A 20,895-nucleotide genomic window follows, 5' to 3' on the forward strand; every position below is an offset into this window, starting at 1 on the left:
TTCCTATTGCGTCTTCTTTATGTTGTGGCAGGGTCTCTGTTTCAGGTGGTCCTTCACAGTCTCTCATACCCCGTGATCAAGGTCTAGCTGGAAATGATCCAAACTGAGGATTATACCCAAAGACCAGAGAAATTCTCAATACATCAGTCCTCTTGATATAAGACATAAAAATCCCAGAACTGGTGATATCACTTTGGGGTTATGAAGGCAAATTTGGGCATTTTCGTCCTCCTGTCCAAAGCTCACGTGTGATCATGTGACTCAATTAGTGTTGTCTAAACTGATTCACCATTTTTTTCCTTCCCATGTGCAAATCAGTATCTATCTGCCTCCCATGGAAATAACCATGTGACACTACACCCTTCTATCCTTGTATTGAAGGAAAACTCGTGGCTCAAAATATGTCCCCATTTGATGATTTGTGGGACCCCCAAGAGGCTTCTATTTGCTCCATAACCCCCTTCTCATATACCTACACATAAGAGCTCTCAATTTCATGGTCCTCATGGAAATTACTGGCATGATGGAGAAAATGTACATCTTATTTGTCCCTAGGGCAGTCAGCTCAACAGAAGTAAATTCACCAAGTCTTCAGTAAGCACCTATATTTCACTCAACATTGTGCAGTTTGTGAGGGGAATGAAGACAATTAACCCTGACAAGCTTTGAAATCTAACAACTAGGAGTAAAGATTCCATAAGATCGAGAGCTAGGTTGTACTGTTCAGATTGTCGGTGCCACGGAAGTTCATAAACTAACAGAAAGATATACGGGCAGGGTTCATCAAAGAGGGGTCCAAGGAATGAGCAGTTTGGGGACTCCCAGGTACTTGCAAGCTTTGGGTTGGAGGAGGTGAGGGTGGATGGACATTTCCACCAGTGTGAGAAACACAGATGCCTTGGCAGGGGCTTGGGATGGGGAGAGTCTGAAGGAGAACTCTGGGCTGAAAGGTGACTTCTATTAATTTAAATATTGACTTCTTGCATCTCAGTCACTGAACCCCTAAGTTCTCCTGATACTCTAGCAAGTCGAAAATAAAAAGCAAACATTTCACAATGCATGATTTGCCCATATTTGATTTTTTGTGAACCCAAAAAACACCTTGATGAATTATTTATTTTAATAATTTGAAATAACAATTTCATATGTTGGATGATGCTTTGCTGCTCACAAAGTTAGAGCCCTGCTTCGGCCCATGTCCTTCTGAGGACGGCATCCCTATAGTGTGCAAGGTGGAGACAACTCTCTTATCACTTTCCTACTCTTTCAACTGCAAAATATTCCACTATTCCACCCCCCCCCCAGAGCAAATGAATCATTTATGAGTTAAATTTCCATGTCTTGAGATCAACTTAATTGTAAACACAAATACAGAGACTGGATCAACTTAATTGTAAACACAAATACAGAGACTGAAGGCAATGACAATACTCTGCTTTAAAAAGTCATCGATATCCAAGATATGTTCGACTTCTTAAAAGTTTATCTCACTTAAAACACAAAATTTTAAAATACAGAGAACTTGTACACCCCAAGGATATATCTGCAACTCTTAGCATTCCTTACATCCCAGTTTTCAAGAGTTCGATAATTCCAGACACCTGGGTAGCTCCCAACAAGGTTTGATGCCCCCTCAGGGACCTCTGTGGCATCAGCAGCAGCGCAGTGGAACAATAATGAGAACATTAATTCTGCATTTTTAGCTTACAAAGACTCAACCACATTTTCTTCGTCTTCCCAAGAACTTTAAGAAGTAGGTATTATTATCACCATTTTACAAATGAGGAAACATTTATAATGAGGATCAGGAGGTTAAGTGGCTTATCCAATGTCATAAAACTAAATAGCAGCACTTAGCACTTAACCAAGTATCCTCTCTGTCCATAACACATCCTAGCTACTTCTCTTTTGATCTCTGCAAAATCAATTAGACTTTTAGCACCAGAGGAAGTATTCTTCACATGAAGTCAGAATAAGTGTAGTCTAGGGCAAATCCTGTGATACGAGTCTATTCCTGCATAACACCTATGAGTTGCAAACCTTTTGACAACGATGACCCTGTTTACCTGAACTCGATCCCTTAGCTAATTCAGATACCTTTTGGGAAGAGTCTGAAATAAACAAATACACAGTCTGTTTTTTGGGCTCATGCTTTGTTTTGATCAAAGGAAGGACACAGCAAAAGAAAAACGAAGGACACAGAGAATAGAAGAAGACCTCCATGGTTATTCCTGGTGGGAGCCCTTTCAAATGCACAGCATCTCTACACCCACCCAATGGCTTCTAAACATACCTCTTCTGTGTTTTCTCCATACGCAAGGGAATTACTAGAATTGTGATGTCTAATATAGTAGCCATGTCATTATTTACACTTAAGTTAATTAAAATGAAAAGAAATTTAAAATTCAGTTCCTTAGTCACACTCACCACGTTTCAAGTGCTCAAGAGTCACATGTGGCTGGTGGCTGCCATATTGAATGGCACAGATACAAAACATTTCTATCATCATGGAATGTTCTGTTGGGTAGTAGTATCCTAGACTCTACTTTCTGCAAAAAAAAAAAAAAAAAAAAAAAAAAAAATTCTATCAAACATCAAAGTACCTAATTCTGATTTCTTGAAAGCTCAGGCTCTTGCATACATAAGAATCCTTTGGGCCTCTTGGCAGGTGTACTTTGGAGTGGATGTGGAAGTTTACTATTTACAGCCATGAATTAGGATTGGGAAGAACTGGAAGATGGAATAAAACTCACAGCCCACAGCTGGCAGCCACAGCCATGCTGCTGAGCCCTTCCCCTTTGTGGGTATAGTGTGCCCACCAGAATGCTGCCAAGCGTACACAGCACACACAGCCACCCTGTCTGTCCAGCTTAGCACTGACGGAAACTGTATGCACCTGAGTATATGATGAAGCGCCTCCAAATCACAGGTGAGAAGGAATGAGTCATGAAAATTCATAGGAAAATACTGTCTATTCACGAAGATCACCTACCTCAAAACTCCATGAATCAAAATTCCTCATATTTACTCAGGGCAATTCTCTGGATTATAGATCAGACTCTATATGCCGAGGCTTAGAATGTGAAGTAATAAAGGGTTGGGAATCAATACGTTTATTCCTTCCCAAACTCTCATTCATTAATTCATTTTTTCTCCCCTTCTCCTACCATGAAATCCAAGAGGGGATCCAAGAGAGCGTAGGATCACTTCCTGTGTGCACTTAACAGTCTCCCACCTCCACCTCCCCTGTAATACTTCCCTATGTGTTTTTTTCAAATGTCATAGTAGGAGGGAAAAGCCTCCTCAAACTCCATTTTGAATTAGAGAAAAAGAGAGAGCCCACCAGTCAGAGATAGACTCCCTTCCTTGGTGCCAGCTTGGCTTGGGTGTAGGGTCTAGTGCTGCGTGGTCCAGTAAAAACATAATGGGAGCCACATACACAATTTTAGATTTTCCAGTAGCCACATTAAGAAAGTAAAAAAGAAACAGGTGAAATTAATTTTAATAATTTTATTTAACCGACTATATCCCAAATACATCCTCTCAACATGTAATCAATATTTTTAAATTACTAACATGATAGTTTATATTCTGATTATTCACACTAAGCCTTCAAAATCTAGCGTGTATTTTACACGTCTAGCGCAGTACATCTCAATTCAGATTAACCACATCTCATACACTAGACGACTACCCATGCAGAGTGGCTATCCCACTGGACAGCCCATGTGTCCAGGAACCCGGCTTTATGGGATCGTCTTCTCTGGTCCTCCATGGAAGATCCACTTCAATGAATTCCATTTTAAAATTTATTTTCTAATTCAATCTCATTTTAGCAACCTGACCTATTTATAACACCTATGGGTCCTTTTATATTTTTATTACCATCCAAATGGCATTTCCTGTTACCATAACCACGTTAACACTGAGACTCTCAGTCTAGCCGAGACCCAATCGACATCTCCCCATCAAACTGCCACTCCCTTTTGTCATGACATTTTAGTTCCTCTCCAACTCATGAATTGGGTTCTACTCCCAAGCAGTTTGCAGGAGTTCAGCAAGAAGAGTGGGGTGACCTGCCCTGGCACATCACAGCATCTTACGTGCATCTGTCTGTCTTCTGAAAGATTTAGCACTCTGGACAGATTTCAGCTCCTTGCTCCTAACTACATACGTATTTGGTAGAGGAGTGACCAAAATCAAAATCAAAATCCAAGGAGCGGGAGTTGAATCGTCTTCTTCTCAGTCTGCCTAATTCTTAGGGAGCAGAGCAGAGCTTGATTTCAACCACCAGTAAGACAGCCTTCTTCCCATCCTCACTCAGTTCCTATGGCCGTGGAAGAAAACCTGTCACCTGTAAGCCCACCTTCCCTCCTCACTCCTGTAAGAGAAGTGGTGGCAGGATAGAGGCTGGATGCCAGTTAAACAGAAACTGGCACTTAGATGCCACCCAAACCCCAGCACGAAGAGCTCAAGGGGTGAATTTAAGGGTTCAGAGAAGCTAGGGAGAGGGCATTCACCTTTAAACCCTCGATCACCCTCTTTCTTCTTTTTCTTAGGAAGTGTCCTTATGTTTTAAAATCCAGGTTTTCCTTTTGGTGGGACACAGATCCCTTCCTCACAAGCTCAATGGTGGATTGATAGAGAAAAGGTGGGTCCTGGCCGGGGGCTAGGATGCAGCTCCTATAGTGGACCCAGCACTCCTGCGCATGTCCCTGGCAGGCATCTGGAAGGCCTCGAGTCCCCTGAGCAGGCCATCCCTGGACTCCAGGCCCACCCAACAGAAGGAGTCTTGAAGGATCTGCCCGAGGAATAAAATCCCAAGCACTCTCAGCTCCCTTGGTTCTTCCATGTGGGAATTTCAGCAGCTCTGCTTCAGTTTCTCCACCCTCCCTAGACACAATTCCTGATCTCACCACACTAGCCTCACTGTTCCCTCCATCCTCCTGAACAACTTCAGCCAGGCAAGCTTGGCCTGATGACCACAGCCTATGCCAGAGGCTCTTCCCAAAGGCCTGCGTCTTATATCTCTGTTTTCACACTACCTTTCATGGAAATGTCATTACCCTCACTTATCTGTACGGTCTAAGGGGGCTGAGATCCGAAAGCCTGGTGTAGTCCTGTCCGAACCTCCCCTTGGCAGCCAGTGCCAGGCCTTGTTCATAAAATGCTTTGAAAAAAAATAAAATAATAAAATAAAATAAAATATTTTGAATGCGTGGATGCTGATGAAAATGACTGGGAGAAATGAGATGAGTCTTACCATCATCATCGTCGTTGTCATCACCATCATCCACCACAAAACTGCCACTTGCCAGGACCACCAAAGCCCTGCCCGGTGCTACGAGGGGGAATGCGTTCCTCAGAGCCACAGGGGCTGCCCACACTGCCCGATTCAGAACCGACTCATTGTTTCTTGACTCTGCGTTCACAACCAAGATACAAGCTGCCCACTGTGGGTCTGCCACAAGGGAAGGGGAGGGAAGGGCGGGGACGGGGATGACATTCACTCACTCAACTGAACACACACTCACATGCACGCACAGCAGCGATGGAGACCGCAGACCCTTATGTCACCACCTGTCACAGCAGGGACAGGAATGCGTCTCCCAGAAGATGCCTCTGCGAGCTAACCAGTCTCGGCCAGGAAGCTGAAGCTTCCAAGGCTCCTGTAGCTCAGGACGTTGAAGTAGTCGTGTGGCTCGGCATAGTCGTCTGCCCTCTGCTCCGTGTAGAGGCCCACGGGCACCATCTCTACCTGGATGGCCCTTCCAGTGGACGACAGGATGCAGGGACTCTGTTCCTCCCGTTCATACGTCATCGTCCTGAGGCCACTTTCCCCACAATGGACTCTGTGACATTTCTTCTAAAAACAAACAAACTAGTAAGTGAGGATGTAGGGATGTTATTCAGAAGTTACTTAACTTCTGAACTATGCTCAGCACATAGTACATAGCTGTACTCAGCATAGTACATAGTTATGATGATCTCTCTCTTCCTTTCTTACACACACACACACACACACACACACAAACAAGGTTGTGTTCTTCCCGACACCAATTCCCCAACCCTTAATTGCTCAACGTCATTACAACTAGATTTCAGGACTAACCGCTCCAGTGAACCTACACTTGCTCCACATGCAATGAGCCCTGCACCCCATTACTTACTACTCAGTAAGGCCAGTGAGGCGGCTTTCTGCCTCAAACTCGCTTGTTCTCTTTCCTGCATCTGACGCTGTTGACTTCTTCCCTTATAAAATGTTCTCCTTCCCTGGCTTCCATGGCATCACTCTCTCTTGGTTCTCCTCTTCCTGAACTCCCACTTTCACCCTCAGCTGGCCCTGCTTTTCTTCTGCCCCCACACTGGCTCCCCAAATAAAGGGGTTCCCCAGAGCTCGACTCTCTGTTACCTCATACTCAACACCCTCTCTGAGTCACTTCATCCAACGTCCCTCTACAAGCACCATCTGCCCTCTGAAGATTCCCGATCTCTACCCAAACTAACCCAGGCTTCTGCCCTGAGCTCCAGGCCTAGGCAGTCATAGCAAGCAAGCCCAGACTCACCATGTCTCAAATGAGACCATCATGTTCCCTCCTCCACAAACTGTTCCTGTCTCTGCATTCTCTACTGGCTCATGGCACCAGCTGACCAGAAACCTGAAGCCCGATGTTAAACTCCAATCAGCCTAATCCCATCCAATTGTACTCCTAAGTCACCCTGAAATCACTTCTCACTTCTTTATTCCCACCCTCGTGTTTTATCTCACCCTATGCTCCTACACCTGCCTGCCTCTGGACTCCCTCTTTCTTCTGGTCTGACTTTCAAATGGCCACCAGCATAGTGATAGTTTAGGACTGGGAGTTGCAAAAGCCGTGCTTCTGCCTACAGCCCTTCGATGGCTCCCCTTGTCTGCTAAAGGGTGCTTAATCTTGTATAGAAGCCACAGGTAGATGTCAAGGGGTTTGTAAAACCCCACAAGTCAGTCCATAACTTCATTACATTCCCTGCAGGAGATTGTATGTGATGCCCCCTAAAATGCCTTTTGTGATTTGGTCACACTTACCTTTCCAGCTACATCTCCTGGCAGTGTTTCCCCACCCAACACCCCAACTTTTGGTATAGGGCCTGGGTGCCAGAGAGATGCCATTTTTTGAGAAGCTGCTATGAGTATGCACTGGCTCACAGCATATGTAATCTCAGCAACAATCTTATTGAAGTTTCTACTTTTGAATAAGTAAAGAGGCAACAAATAGGTGAAGCAACTTGTCCTGGACCAAGTTCTGAGTTGGGGCCAGGCCATGCTCTGTCTCCTCGGCCAGACTGTTTCTCATCTGATAGCTTCTTGAATGCCATACACTGTTTCCGACCTCCCCAATTTTATATATGCTACTGCCACTGTCCATTTCTCATAGTTCCCCAAAAAGTTGTCTCCTCTTTCCTCCCAACTCAGCTCTATAGCACATTGTCCAAGAAGCCTTCTTTGACCTTTCTGGGGGAGTGACATTCTCCCTGGATGCTAGAATATGTTCCTGGATGTTCTCTGTTACAACATTCAATGCTATCCTGAACTTATTATTACTCCTCTCACCTCTTCAGCCCCAAACTGTGAGCCTCCTGAGGGAAGGATCTCTACTCTACTCCCCTTTGCAACCTCATAGCCCATACAGACATTCAATATATGTCTTAGGACTGAAATGTGTGTGTACTCACACATGTGTGCACACACACATATGCACATGCAAGCATTCTTCCTCAGCACCGTACCTCAAAGTCCCAAGCAGGGACTCGTGGTCAGATAACTATGATTGCTCTTTTGGGAAAATAGAATAGACAGCAAAATCTGTTTGGGAAAATAAAGGGTGTGAAATCAGCCATTACCCCATAGAAGAGCATCACAGGGGAAGGTTGTCCTAAGCCAAGGAAATCAAAGACCAATAGGCACAAGCAGAATGGTAGAAGAAATACCTGATAACATCCCAATGTAAAGGTAACACCCTCTTGGTCTTACTGGAAACTGTTCTAAACATGTCCTCATCCCCACCATAGGTCTGGATAACAAAATCCCAAAAAGCCACACACAGGCTTAGAAAATAACAGCAAACACAGACCAAATCTCATTCTTCCCACCTTCATTGCTTCCTGGGATAGGAAGCAGCAGCATCATGGGCTAGAGCCAAGCTCAGCAGTGCACAAATAAAAGCGAACAGGTAGGTTGAGTGGGCTGCATAGATGTACATCATGAATAAAAATCAAAAATTAGGGCTGGCGCCACACAGCAGACCTTGAGGAACCTGGCCTAGAGAGAGGCCATCATCTCAAAAGCACACATAGGAGCCAGGTGGTCTCTCTCCACTCACTGTGTCATTCATTCCTTTTCAATAGCAATGGCTGCACCCTAACCACAGGTATGAAGAAAAAGCATGGTCATCATGGATCGTGCCGATGCTGGACTTCAAAGTGTACTACATTCCTTGATGCAACCCAGTCCATTCAAAAAATATAAATACCCAATTCTTTCTCAAAGAACTGATTGTGACCTCTGATGCTGGTGTGTTCTCATTTCCATTCTTAGATTAGCCACTCTTGCCCTGGAATCTTAAGACCATTTTGGTTTCCAAAGTCTTCTGAGAAATGTAAACATGCCTGAAATGGGTCTGTCAACTGTCCAGTTTTCATTTCACCCTGCCTAGGGGACTCTGTAATTGTCAGTATAAAAAACAAGCCTGGGTCTGATGTCCTAAAGGACCAAAGGGAGCTACAGAGATTGCAGCTGGGTCCTAGGAGGACAAACATTGCCCCTAGGAGAATGTGAGGAGGACGGACAGTTGGCAGTCATTGTTATGGAGCTGGACACACCCATCCCTCCTTTCTCAGAAGGTCCCGTAGGGGAAATTTTTTTTTTCAATAGCTGCTTCGCAAATAATATCCATCCATTCAGTCATAATCAATCCATGCGAGATCCATATTTTTGAGTACCAAGTATTATGAAATGCTACGGTAAATAAATTTATAATAATTACAAGAACCTAATCACCAATACTTATTACTACATGCCAGGAAAAATACCAAGTGCCTTACATGAATTATTTGACTCAAGTTTTCCCATGACCCTACAAGTCATAATTATTCCCATTTTACAGATACTACCACAGCAACTCAAGCGGTAGAGCCAGGATCCAAAACTAGGTCTGTCTGATTCCAAAGTCTATGCTCCTAAATAATGCTTCCCTTCTGTAGGGAAGGCTGTTGGTACCCCGCTCAGATCCTCCCTACCTAACCAGTGCTCCCACTCCCCAGACACTGGGACTATGGGCTACCGGTGGCTCACAGCTGCCCCTTCTCTGGAGAATGGCTTTTGGGCCCTCTCTGGTGAGTAGCCAATGGGCAGTGATGACCGAGGTGAGTGTTCAAAAAGCCAGCTCCCTGCCTCAAGGTACAACCAACTCTGCATAAAATCTTACTGCAACCAAGTCTCCTGCTGAGACCACATCAAGCAGAGCTTTCTTCCCTCAGCCTTATCCTGATTCCCTCACTACCCTTTACCTGAGAGTCCATCCCAATAAATCACTGTCACCAGAATTCGCATGTTAGGCTCTATTTCTGACTTAAAACGGTGCTCCCACTTGACGGGATGAGCACTAGGTGATATGCTATATGTTGGCAAATTGAACTCCAACAAATAAATAAATGAATGAATGAATGAATAAATAAATAAATAAATAAATAACTGCTCCCGGAAGTGACCCTAGAAGCAGAAGCAGACACAGGATGGGATTGTGGAGGAGAATTCCCCCCCCACCCCGCCAAGGTGGATGGGAATATAAACCCCACTATCAGTTGTGAACTGGGATGGGACACAGATGGAAGGGGTTAATGGGATGGGACACAGATGGAAGGGGATTCTCAGCTGGTGTCACATCTCTAATATCTGAGATATATGGGAAAACAGTATTAGAACTGTGGAACTTGAGACACCTGGGTGGCTCAGGGGTTGAGCACCCGCCTTCTGCCCAGGTCATGATCCTGGAGTCCCGGGACCAAGTCCCACGTCGGGCTCCATGCATGGAGCCTACTTCTCCCTCTGCCTCTGTCTCTGCCTCTCTCCTTGTGCCTTCTCATGAATAAGTAAATAAAATCTCTGAGAAAAAAAGAAGAAGAAGAACTGTGGGACTGAGTAGCTTTTACTTAATTCCCCCAGATGCACTGAGGACAGATCAGGATAGGCTCAGATCTATCAGCACCTGGAAGCAAGAAGCACCTGGCAGCTTCAGGTGAAACTTGGATGTTTCAGGAAACATCCATCTCCAGCACTAAAGACCAGGTGCAGGACCTACCTGTAAGAGAGATAGAACTTCTAAGCAGAGCTGGATTCTAAGCTTGGGCAAGCCTCCTATGTCTAGAAAAGAAGAGATCTCTATGACTCAGGAGGAGGATCCCTGGGTAGATGCATTTGAAAGCCACCTGCTTCTCTCATATCATCTGGAGTTGCCAAAATGGCCCACATCCCCTTCATGGAAGGTAAGGCCCTATTAGGACCTGTCTCCACCTCTTGTATGGGCCATCAGCCCCATATTTAGGGCAAGACTACAGCCTGGACTAGCTGAGAGAATGTCGGGAATCCTGAGGGAAGAGAGAGGCTTTACCTTTAGGTATGTCCTTTAGGACATGGGTAACGTGTACTGGCAACAATGGGAGAACATGTCTGGGAGTGAATCCTGAGAGTGATGGTCTGGGCTGGGCAAGTAGATTATGAGACTGGGCGAGGTGTAACTTGTCAATATTGAGACTTATCTCATGACTGAAGATGTAACACCCTCACAAGGGTCCCAGAAGATAAGGCTAATATACTACTGTCAAGAGAGATGCTAAGACTGCTTTGGCAAATCATGGAAGAGAAAACCAAAATGCTCAAAGAGGTGGGGGTGCTATAATGGATATATGCAAAATCATAAGGAACATATATATTTTGGTCCCTACCCTCAGTTTCTACTAATGTTTGGTCTTTAATCCTGGCTCCTGACACAGTGCTCCTTAAACCCTTATGATCTCCTGGGTGATAGGAATGTCTCACACAGGACTCCTAAATCTCTTGGAATTTCCTGGTGATAGGAGTGTCTTTTTGTTCCAGTGAGGCAATGTTGGCTGGGCTCCTGGATGGAGGCTGGTGACCAGAAAGACCAAGCCATGATTAGAAACTTAGAACTGTCAGCCTCACTCGACTCTCACACTCCAGAGAGAGGAGAGAGGCTGGAAAATGAGTTTGTAATCAATCATGCTTCTGCGATGAAGTCTCCATAAAAATCTCCTAAGTGTGGGGTTCAAAAGGCTTCCAGTTTGCTGACAACATCCACATGCCAGGAGGGTAGCACACCCCAACTCTCCAGGGACAGAAGCTCCTGTGCTTGAGACCTTTCTCTTCGTCTTGTGTACCTCCTTCATCTGGCTATTCATCTGTATCCCTTATCATATTCTTTATTATATAATAAACCAGTAAATGTAAGTGTTCCTCTGAGTTCTGTGAGCTGTCAGCAACTTATCAAATCCAAGAAGGGGGTTGTAGGAACTTCAATTTATAGCCGGTCAGTCAGAAGTACAGGTGACAATCTGGGACTTGCAGTTGGTGTCTGAAGTGAGGGCAGTCTTGTAGGACTGAGTCCTTAATTTGTGGGTTCTCATGTTAATTCCAAGTAGATAGTGTCAGAACTGAATTGATTGTAGGACACCCAGATGGTGTAGAAGAATTGGTCAGTGTGGGAATAAACCCACCCATCTGGTGTTTAGAAGTGTTCTGTTCAGTGTTAAGAGTAGAGAAGAGGAAAAAAACAGAGTTTTCCCCAATATAACCTACTAAATCAGGGATTGGCAAACTAAGGCCCATGGCTCAAATCTGGCCCACCACAGATTTTTGTACTGCCCGGGAGCTAAAAATGATTTTTATATTTTTAAGTGGTTGAAAACAAATTCAAAAGAAGAATAATATTTCATGACACATGAAAATTATATGAAATTCAAATTTCAGTGTTTATAAATAAAAGTTTGTTGGAACACAGCCATACTCATCCATTTGCATATTGTCTGTGGTGCTTCATGCTACAGCAGCAGCATTGAATTGTTGCAACAGAGACCAAATAGCCCACAAAGCCTAAAAGATTTACTACCTGGCCCTTTACAGAGAAACTTGGCCCTTCCCTGTACTACGTAATTTTGAAAATCCAATAGCTGATTATGTTTCTAGGGAGGAGCCAGAGGACACTCTTGGAATTTCCTGGTGATAGGAGTGTCTTTCCCAAAGGTGGGAAGGAATGCGCTAGGGAAGAGAGCAACGGGCATCACTAGGAGGCTTCGTGGTATCTCTCGTCTCTATGCTGGGGCTCAGTGCTTTCATAGAACTGGATCAACGCGAATGAGAAGACCCCCAAATAATATAGGGGCAGTGGCAGCTTAAGAAACAAAGTGGATGCAATTACTGCAATGGCAGCCAGGGAAGCCTGACCCACGGGGATATTAAAATGGTTAATAAAGCAGCATTCCTAAGAGAGATAGAGATGAACAGCCAACAAGGGGCGTTACTTATATATGTAATCAAGAGATCAAGAATACATGAGAGAAGGCCGAGGCCAGCACCCCCTAGAAAGTCAAGACCTCTTGCCCAGTTTCCAGGTCTTTGAGCGACACTGGGTTGAATATCCTCTGTTCACCCCTCAACTCCATCCTCCAACCAGCCTTCTGTTTCCTTCCATCCTGATTGTTCCCTAAGGAGACTGAACTAGAGGTGTTGCATCAGTGGGCTCCCTTGCTGTCAGGCTTGAGTTGGGTTCAGCCAATGCAGTAGGGGAATGCAGGGAAGGAGAGTGAGGTGAGGGTATATAGTCACCTGGCATTCTTCGTGCCAAGGGTGGCCTTGGGCTGGCTATAACCTTCCCTCGGGACTACAGAACTTCTCAAGGTGGTCCCGTCCACAAATCTCTCTCTATCCAGGTTCTGGTAATCATCCTCTCCTTTCCTGTAAAGACCAAGGGTGACACCAACATGCTGCTACATCCTCCTTAATGCCCAATCCTTTGTAAATGTCTGTTTTAAACTGTCCTTAACCTACCCACCTTAAAAGCCCTACATGGTCCCTTCTACATCTAATTATATCACCGTACAGTTGCTGAAAATCAAAGAGAAAGAAAAATTTAAAAGAAGCAGAAGAAAAAGCCATGTCTGCAAAGGAGCAAAAATAAGATTCACATAATTTCTCAACAGAAATATAGGAAGCCAGAGCCCATGGAAAAATGTTCTCCATGTGCTGAAACACAGAAACGTAGACCAGCAAAACAGATACATCACTTTTAAATTAAGGAAAAATATATTTTCAGACAAACAAAACCCAGGATGACTCATCACCAGCACAAAAGGAAATACTAAATAATATTCTTCAGACAGAAGGAAAATGGTCCTAGTTACAAGATAGGAAATGCAGGAAGTGAAGAGCAACAGAAAAGGTAAGTCTAAGTGAATATTAACTTTATATTAACTAATAACTATAATATTAACTATTAACATTTCCCAAGATTCTTGCATAATCCAAGAAATGATAAAAGCACTCATTTATACTAGACCTTAATAAGTCAAGGGTATATTTTGCAAACTCCAGTGTGTAACCACTAAAAGAATAGCAAAAAATGCCTCATTACCAAATAGGTCTTTTTTTGTCATAAAAGACAGCAAGAAAGACCAGGGAAAAAAAACAGGCAAAACAAATATGAAGAAAATAAGGTGGTGGCTATAAATCCACTTATATCAGTACCAACAGCAGCAAGTACACATTCCAGAGGAAAAAAAAATGTCCGGGATGAAGAGTTAGGTTGTTAACTGAGTGGAACCCAGGTTGGGGAGAAGTGAATCAGGAACTAGGGAGGGGGGTCTGGATGAGGCGGAAAATGATGTTGGCAATCCCATTCTTGCCTTCCCCAAAATGTTTGGTGACTAGAATGAGGGTGACCTGGGAAGTCTTCAAAAACCCAAAAGGGCAGACAAAACAAGCGGTGGAAATCCCTTCATTCATCAGTAGCTACGGTTACAATACAAGCACGTGACAACGTGCCACCTGTTCACCACAACCCTGTGACAGAAAGCAAACAGGGTCACCATCGTCCCCACTTTCTATACGAGGAAATGGAGGCTCAGGAGATTCAGCAGCTTCTCTGTAGTCACACTCGGTGCTGACATTAGAAACTACATCATCCGCTTCCCCATCCCGGGCTCTTTCAGCTGAGTCGCCCTCTTAAGCTGGAGTCACAGAGGATTTGCAGTCTGCTGATCCTGCCATGGACCTTTCACTCCTAAATCTGGGGAGTGCTTATTTCTCATCCTACGGAAGTGCTAGGTAGCCCAAGAATCTGGAAAGGTCGTTAAAAATTTAAAAAGCTAACATACAAGACTCTCTAGATGCCCAAGATGCATCCAACTCACAAGAGATCAATCAAACTCTCAAGGGAGTGGCTTTAGGGACAGGCAGGAACTAGGAACTGTTAGGTGACAGCAAGATGGGAAGCATACCCCAGGCTTTCTGGGGTCCCCAGACAGAAGGGGGGAAAGGAGACAGAAGAAGAATGGAAACAGCTTCCCTGAGAGGCAGAGCAAGGACCATAGAAAAGCATGAAGAGCAGTGGGAGAGTTTACATCTAGATCTTTCTCTGGGCAGAAGGGGACTTGGAAGGACAGGGGTAGGGTGCCCATGACCGAGACGTGCAGCCAGAATCATTACCTTTCTGGTCCAGAGGCCCCCCAGGATGACTGCCACACAGATGACGGCCAGCACTGAGGCCATGGCTCCCAGCAGTGGGATCTGGAACGCAGCGCTGCGCTCAGCCACTGGAGGGATGACAAGGTAAAGAGGACAGGGTCAAAACCGGAGTAAAAGGCACCCACCGGGATCCCTGGCTGGCGCAGCGGTTTGGTGCCTGCCTTTGGCCCAGGGCGCGATCCTGGAGACCCGGGATTGAACCCCACGTCGGGCTCCCGGTGCATGGAGCCTGCTTCTCCCTCTGCCTGTGTCTCTGCCTCTCTCTCTCTCTCTCTCTCTCTGAGACTATCATAAAAAAAAAAATTTTTTTAATTAAAAAAAAAGGCACCCACCACACAGTGAAGCCCCTGTGTCGGGGCACTGAGGTGGGGGCTGGCCAGACCTTTCTCGAACCCCAGGACAGGGGTTCGAGAAAGCCCAGCTCTTCGGACAGCAGAGCATCGGCTGGCCTGTCGTGACATCAACAGTGGATCTCCCGAGCAGTGGCGCAACGCTGCTCCACTTTGACGCCAGAGCTGACCACTGTTAACATCCCCTTCCTCTAATCGATAAAATTCACTTTCTGTAATAATCATGAAATGAAAAAAAAAAAAAAATAAAAAATAAAAAAAATAAAAAAAAATAAAAAAAAATAAAAAAAAAATAAAAAAAAAAAATCATGAAATGAAACAAACAATAAAATCCAGGATTTAAAAAAAAAACAGAAAGTGCATGTTTGCTCTTTATTGAATTTCACATTTATAACCATACTAGTAAAAAAAAGTTTAATTAATAATTAAAATAACGTTAATATTAAAATACCAAAAAAAGAGAGCAAAAAGCATATAATCTTTCACCTTAAGCCAGTAACATTATTCCTGCTGTGAGATCCTAAAGAGAATAAAGATCTAGAGCTTTATTCTTCACTTCTTCTCAGCACCTGGCACGTAGCAGGTGCTTAGTGAATATTTGCGACATGAATTAAAGCGTGAACAAATGAAATTCTATTAAGATGTAAAATGTAAGGAGGAGAAGCAGAAAGAGGGTTTTGAAGAGAAGAGGGGGACGCCTGGGTGGCTCAGGGGTTAAGCATCTGCCTTTGGCTCAGGCCATGCTCCCGGGGTCCTGGGATCGAGTCCCGCATAGCGCTCCCTGCATGGAGCCTGCTTCTCCCTCTGCCTGTGTCTCTGCCTCTCTCTTGTGTCTCTCATGAATTAAAAAAAGAAAGAAAGAAAGAAAAAAAGAAGAGGGAGAGCTGACCCAAGGGGAGTGTGAAAGGAACAGGACAACTGCCAAGATGTGAGCTATACTGTCGGTGGAGGACTTTCCAGGCTGCTTAGTCCCCCCCCCCCCCACCGCCCCACCCCTCCTTTCCAGAAGTTCTGGAAGATCTCAGGTGTCCAGGGAAGTCTTGAAAGAATGGCCTAGCGGAGGCTATCCCCTCTAACTAAGGGTTTACAGTGTGGGAAAGGCGGCTAAGGGATGCAGTCACTTAGGGCAAGGCAGCGCTCACTGTACCCAAGGGTGCGAGGGTGAGAGAGCCTGAGCTCCCCAGATGAGTTCCTTGCCCCGCAGGTGGGGAAGGGGGCAGGTGAGGAGCCAAGTGGTCATGGGGAACACAGCTCCCGGGGCAGAAAGGGCGCAGGCTCTCACCCACCTGCTGTGTTGACCTATGTCAGAGCCAGCCAAGGAGCAGCATTTGAAAGGAAACTTTAAAGTGGCCTTTCATCTTCTCAGTCATAAAATTTAATCTCTAACACAATAGATGGCAGCAGATAGAAGTTCTGAGGGTGGGGCAGCCCCCGGTGGCTCAGCAGTTTAGCGCCGCCTTCAGCCCAGGGCATGATCCTGGAGACCAGGGATCGAGTCCCATATTGGGCTCCCTGCATGGAGCCTGCTTCTCCCTCTGCCTGGGTCTCTGCTTCTCTCTTTCTCTGTGTCTCTCATGAATAAATAAAATCTTAAAAAAAAAAAAAAAGTTCTGAGGGTGTAGTTTAGTGAAACCAGAGGCTCTGTGTTAAAACAAGCTCTGCTGCCCTGAGCAACGGTAAAGCTCAGGCCCTACCTCCATCAGGCAGTCCCATGTGAGTGGCCGGCACTCAGAGCTAACGCTTGGCGCTTACCGTGCTCAAGCCCCTGGTAGCACCTCATAAGGTTACATTTATTTCCATTTCACAGATGAGAAAACTGAGGCACGGAGAAGCTAAGTAATCTTGTCTGAAGTCAGCTGCCATTGACCAGGCTTTGGACCCAAGCTGTCAGGTGTCCGAGTCTGACCTCATGAGCACTCTGCTCTACTGTCTCTCAGGTCAGTAATCTCTTCCCACTTTCCAGAGATCTGGTTTAGGTGTTTGGGTGGATAATGAATGTGAGCGCATTCTGGAAAGTGTGAAGTACCATACAGATGTAAATTACTGTACTTGGGCATTTAGCGCACACTGTGTCTAAATCCTTTATCAAACTTCGATGCTAATTTTAATTTGCATGATTGAAGCTAAACTAATAAGCAAGAATGACCTTCCCAAATGACCCCAAAGACTATTCTTCCTAACCAACACACATACGATGCACCTCTTACCCAAAACAGTGGTTCTCAATTCTGGCTGTGCACTTGAACCACCAGGCTTTTAGGGCCTATGACATCCCAACCTTGCCCCCGGAGGTTCTGATTAGGCAGGTCGGCAATGGGGCTCCAGCATCAGTACCACTGACGCTCCCCAGTGATTTGAATGTGAACCGAGGTTGAGAAACTCTGCTCTTGCACACTGTTTGGCAGAAACACATTTTCTATCCTGGAGCATGAAGGTCATCAGCCACCCTGCTCCAGAGGGCATACCTGAGCTTTGCAGGACCTCCAGAAAGAACGTCCCTCTGTAAATCCCATCAGGGTAGGTGTGATAGGTACAGAGGTACTCCCCCGTGTCATTCTCGGTCAGCGACTGCAGGGTGAGGCCCAGGTTGGGGCCTGGGGCCACTCGCTCTCTGAAGGCCGGATAGATGTGCCACCCCAAGTCAGTGTGATGAACGGCCAGAAGTTGGTCCTGCTTCTCCCAGTTGACCTGAGTCACGTTGGCAGTGGTGGAGGAGAGGTGACATTGCAAGGTGACAGAGCCACCTTCCTTAGCAGAAATGTTCCCCGTTGTCATTATCCTGCCTGACACAGCTCCTAGGGAAGAGGAGAAAGCGAGCATGAGTCCCAGGTCAACAGCTCTCCTTGAATCTTCCCATAGAAATCCCAAAGGGCTTTAAGGCTCGAATTGGTTTCAGGGATGACAGACTTTCCTGTCTATCCTGTCACTCCCCATGTGGACTCTAACTGCTACATAATGGGGCACCTCACCCACTCAGGATATCCTGCTGTAATCTAGCTCCATGACGAGCCCATTGATTATTTCCATACTTACTCTGTGTCCCTACCTAGAATATAAACCAGCCAGTTCTGTGCTGGGCACATTGTCCTTTGAAAGAAAACCTGGCTGTTTGGCTGACTGCCATTTGGGGTGCCTGGAAAAAACCTTCAGGAAAGCCACAAACTCCAAAGGAAAGGAGGACTGGAGAGAAACTCTCTCCCAGACCAAAGCGCCCTCCTCAGCACTGACCACCCCCAGCACCTTGGGGTTAGCTCCACCCTCAAATGGTTCAAAAAACAAGATAAAAATGAAATTATACTATAGTTTCTCGGTATCTGTGTCAGATATCTCGGAAACATTTGTCTATGATTTTCAATACCGAAGGAAACAGATATAAAAATTCAATCTATAACGAATCTCTGGAATCCATGAAGAAGACATTATTGATCCCCAGAAAACAGTGCCCTTCTAAAAGTCTCCTCAAGGACAGGACACAGAATGATGGAGCAGAAGCAAACTCCTACAAACGAACGGATCCTTCCTCCCCCTTGTCCCTTTCTTTCCCTCAGCTTCCTTTCTTGGGTTGGCCAGTCAGGCACCCCAACCCAAGGCCTTCATCCACCACCCAAAACAGAACCAGACCTCCTTCCCCGACGCTGCCTTTTCTCACCCTACAGGACACAGGAAGGACCCTGACAACCATGTGTTTCCTCCCCTCGCTTCCCCTCTGCTCCCAACCTCCCTTTCCTCTTCCTCTTCCTCTTCCTCCAGATCCAAGCTGGCTTTTTAGGCCTTACCTGAGGTAGAGAGGGGAGCCTGCCCCAGCCCCTGGGCCCAAATCAGGAGGAGATACCATTGCATGTTTCCACCCAGCGAGGGGGCCCACAGGAAGCAGCCGAGGCCTCTTCTGCCGCCGAAACCTGTGGACTGCAGCTGCGAGGCCAGAACTGAGCCTATGAGGAGAGAGGGTCTCGGAAAAACTGAGTTCAGCGAAAACAATGTCAGAGGCATATATGAAACGCTCTCAACAAGTACACAAACTGCATAGGGCAAGCCCACAAGAAAGACCATGAAGGAAACACACTAAAAAATAAACAAAAATGTGGTTAGAGGCACACTGGTCTTTGGGTTACTATTAGTCAATCTACTGTTTTTTTTAAGTCCTGTCTTAATGCGCTTGTTTTGTATCAACCTTGGTCTCCCGAACCCGAGGGCCCTGTGTATCTGTGTGATGCCCAAGATTCTGACATTCATGTTACTGATGGAGTTCGCTGGGCTCCCCCTGGCTTCATCCAAGAAAGGAAGGTGTGCCCGTAAGAGAAACCGAGGCGTGCACACTTACAGACCAGGACCAGGACCCGAGCCAGTGAACTAGAGGCGCTGACTTCAGAGATGAGTTGTGGGCAGGACAAAAAGTCTTGGACAATAGGCCAACTTTCCTTTGAATGAGGTTCTCTTCCTGAATCTGATTTCTTCCGTCTTTGTTTATCTGGACTGAGACTTTGTTGAACTCTGGCTTAGTTTTTCCAATCCAGCAGAGTCAGAGGAGACCAGAGGAGTGAGCGTTCTTGTGACTCTTGACCCACCATGGAAACCAGCAATGCAGAGAAGGGTGAGCCCCAGTTACCTGACCCTGGGAAGGGGTTCGTTGACACTTGCCTGGAGTCCCCAACTCATTATCAAGTCTTACTGTTGACCCATCCCTCTTCCTTCCCTCCCTCTGTCTGTTCCTGCATCTATTTGAAAGTCCCGAAGGCCTATGAAGCAACAGACTCAGCACCAGGCTCTGGGGATACAAGGGTGAATGATCATAGACCCTGCCTTCAGGCAGTCAGAGCTTGCTCTCTGGTGAAGCTACATTCTGGGGAAAGCAGGTGGAGGGTCTCCACTGACCCGCCTCTAGGGCTGCCCTCTACCTTGGGCATGTTTCCTGGTGTATGTCCTGAAAAACTGCTCCTACCCCAGGGGAACATCTTCTGCTTCCTTCCAGGAAAGCACCTGGAGCATTCCACACCGTCCAGGCTCCTGGCCTCCACCCTCCCCTTCTCCCTGCAGGGTGCTCCATCTCCAATCAGTCTCCTCTCCTCCCTGGGTTCCACCCATTCCCAGCTGGAAACCATGACCCATGCACCCCCTACAGCCCACCTCCAGCCTCTTAGAAAACATACATGTCATCAACCTCACTCTGCCCTAATTCAACCTGCCCTTTGAGGCTCAGGTCAAGAGACACCTCCTCCACCTCCTTTCAGTGGTCCCAGGGACTGTAGCCAAAGAAGTTGCAATACCTCTGTGTGTCCCAGGGAGGGTGCACAGTAGGACTGGCAGAGTGTTTCCAAAACCAGCTGTCCAGGTAGAGGAGCCAGGGCTAGGAGAGCTGAGAGCAGCTAGTAGAAACAGCACAAAGAGGAGGACATGGGGGTTTGGGCTATGAAAAATTTACAGTCTATGTTTCCATGGTTTGTATAGGTGGGTGAAAGCCAGAGGTAGGACCTGTCTTATAAAATGAGAAATCCCAAGAAACTTAGACTAAGTTTAAAAAAAAATGGTTAAAGAATGTCTCTGTTTCTAAGCAGTCTGGAAAGGAACACGGTCAAGTCCATTTTGACCAGTGACGCTCTCCAGAGCTATTTGAGGGTGATGATTAATAGACTATGGTGAAAAAGATAAGTAGGGCCAGATTCAATTTGGTTTGGTGATCTATGGAAAATTGCTCAATCTCCATAAGCCTCAGTTTCCTCCTCTGTAAACAAGAACCATAGTGCCCCCTACACC

The 20,895-nt window shown here is 45.9% G+C and overlaps 1 protein-coding gene across 2 annotated transcripts; it reads right to left on the bottom strand.

Moving 5' to 3' along the window:
* Positions 1-3,536: 3,536 nt before the first annotated feature.
* TIGIT (T cell immunoreceptor with Ig and ITIM domains) lies at positions 3,537-19,197 on the bottom strand. 2 transcript variants are annotated; one of them, XR_005989477.1, is made up of 5 exons: positions 18,921-19,197; positions 17,610-17,939; positions 14,756-14,862; positions 5,535-5,866; positions 3,537-5,422 (listed from the first exon to the last, which is right to left on the bottom strand). XR_005989477.1 is itself a non-coding variant. In XM_041767133.1 (4 exons), the coding sequence occupies exons 1-4, from the start codon at positions 19,192-19,194 to the stop codon at positions 5,630-5,632; spliced, it is 948 nt and encodes a 315-aa protein (XP_041623067.1). In that variant the 5' UTR covers positions 19,195-19,197; the 3' UTR covers positions 3,537-5,629. The 2 variants fall into 2 exon arrangements, 1 of the variants encoding a protein (XP_041623067.1); XM_041767133.1 differs by having other exon boundaries at positions 3,537-5,866.
* Positions 19,198-20,895: the final 1,698 nt, after the last annotated feature.

The sequence above is a fragment of the Vulpes lagopus genome, chromosome 1, assembly GCF_018345385.1.
Source record: "Vulpes lagopus strain Blue_001 chromosome 1, ASM1834538v1, whole genome shotgun sequence".
Classification (NCBI taxonomy): Eukaryota; Metazoa; Chordata; class Mammalia; order Carnivora; family Canidae; genus Vulpes; species Vulpes lagopus.

What these genes read in the sequence shown, in the direction of transcription:
- TIGIT (XM_041767133.1), bottom strand. Translation starts at nt 19,194, where the DNA reads ATGGTCTTTCTTGTGGGCTTGCCCTATGCAGTTTGTGTACTTGTTGAG. An exon ending in GGCTCCCCTCTCTACCTCAG is followed by an intron (nt 17,940 to 18,920) that starts GTAAGGCCTAAA and finishes CCTCTTCCCTAG; the next exon opens with GAGCTGTGTCAGGCAGGATA. An exon ending in GGAGGTCCTGCAAAGCTCAG is followed by an intron (nt 14,863 to 17,609) that starts GTATGCCCTCTG and finishes TCATCCCTCCAG; the next exon opens with TGGCTGAGCGCAGCGCTGCG.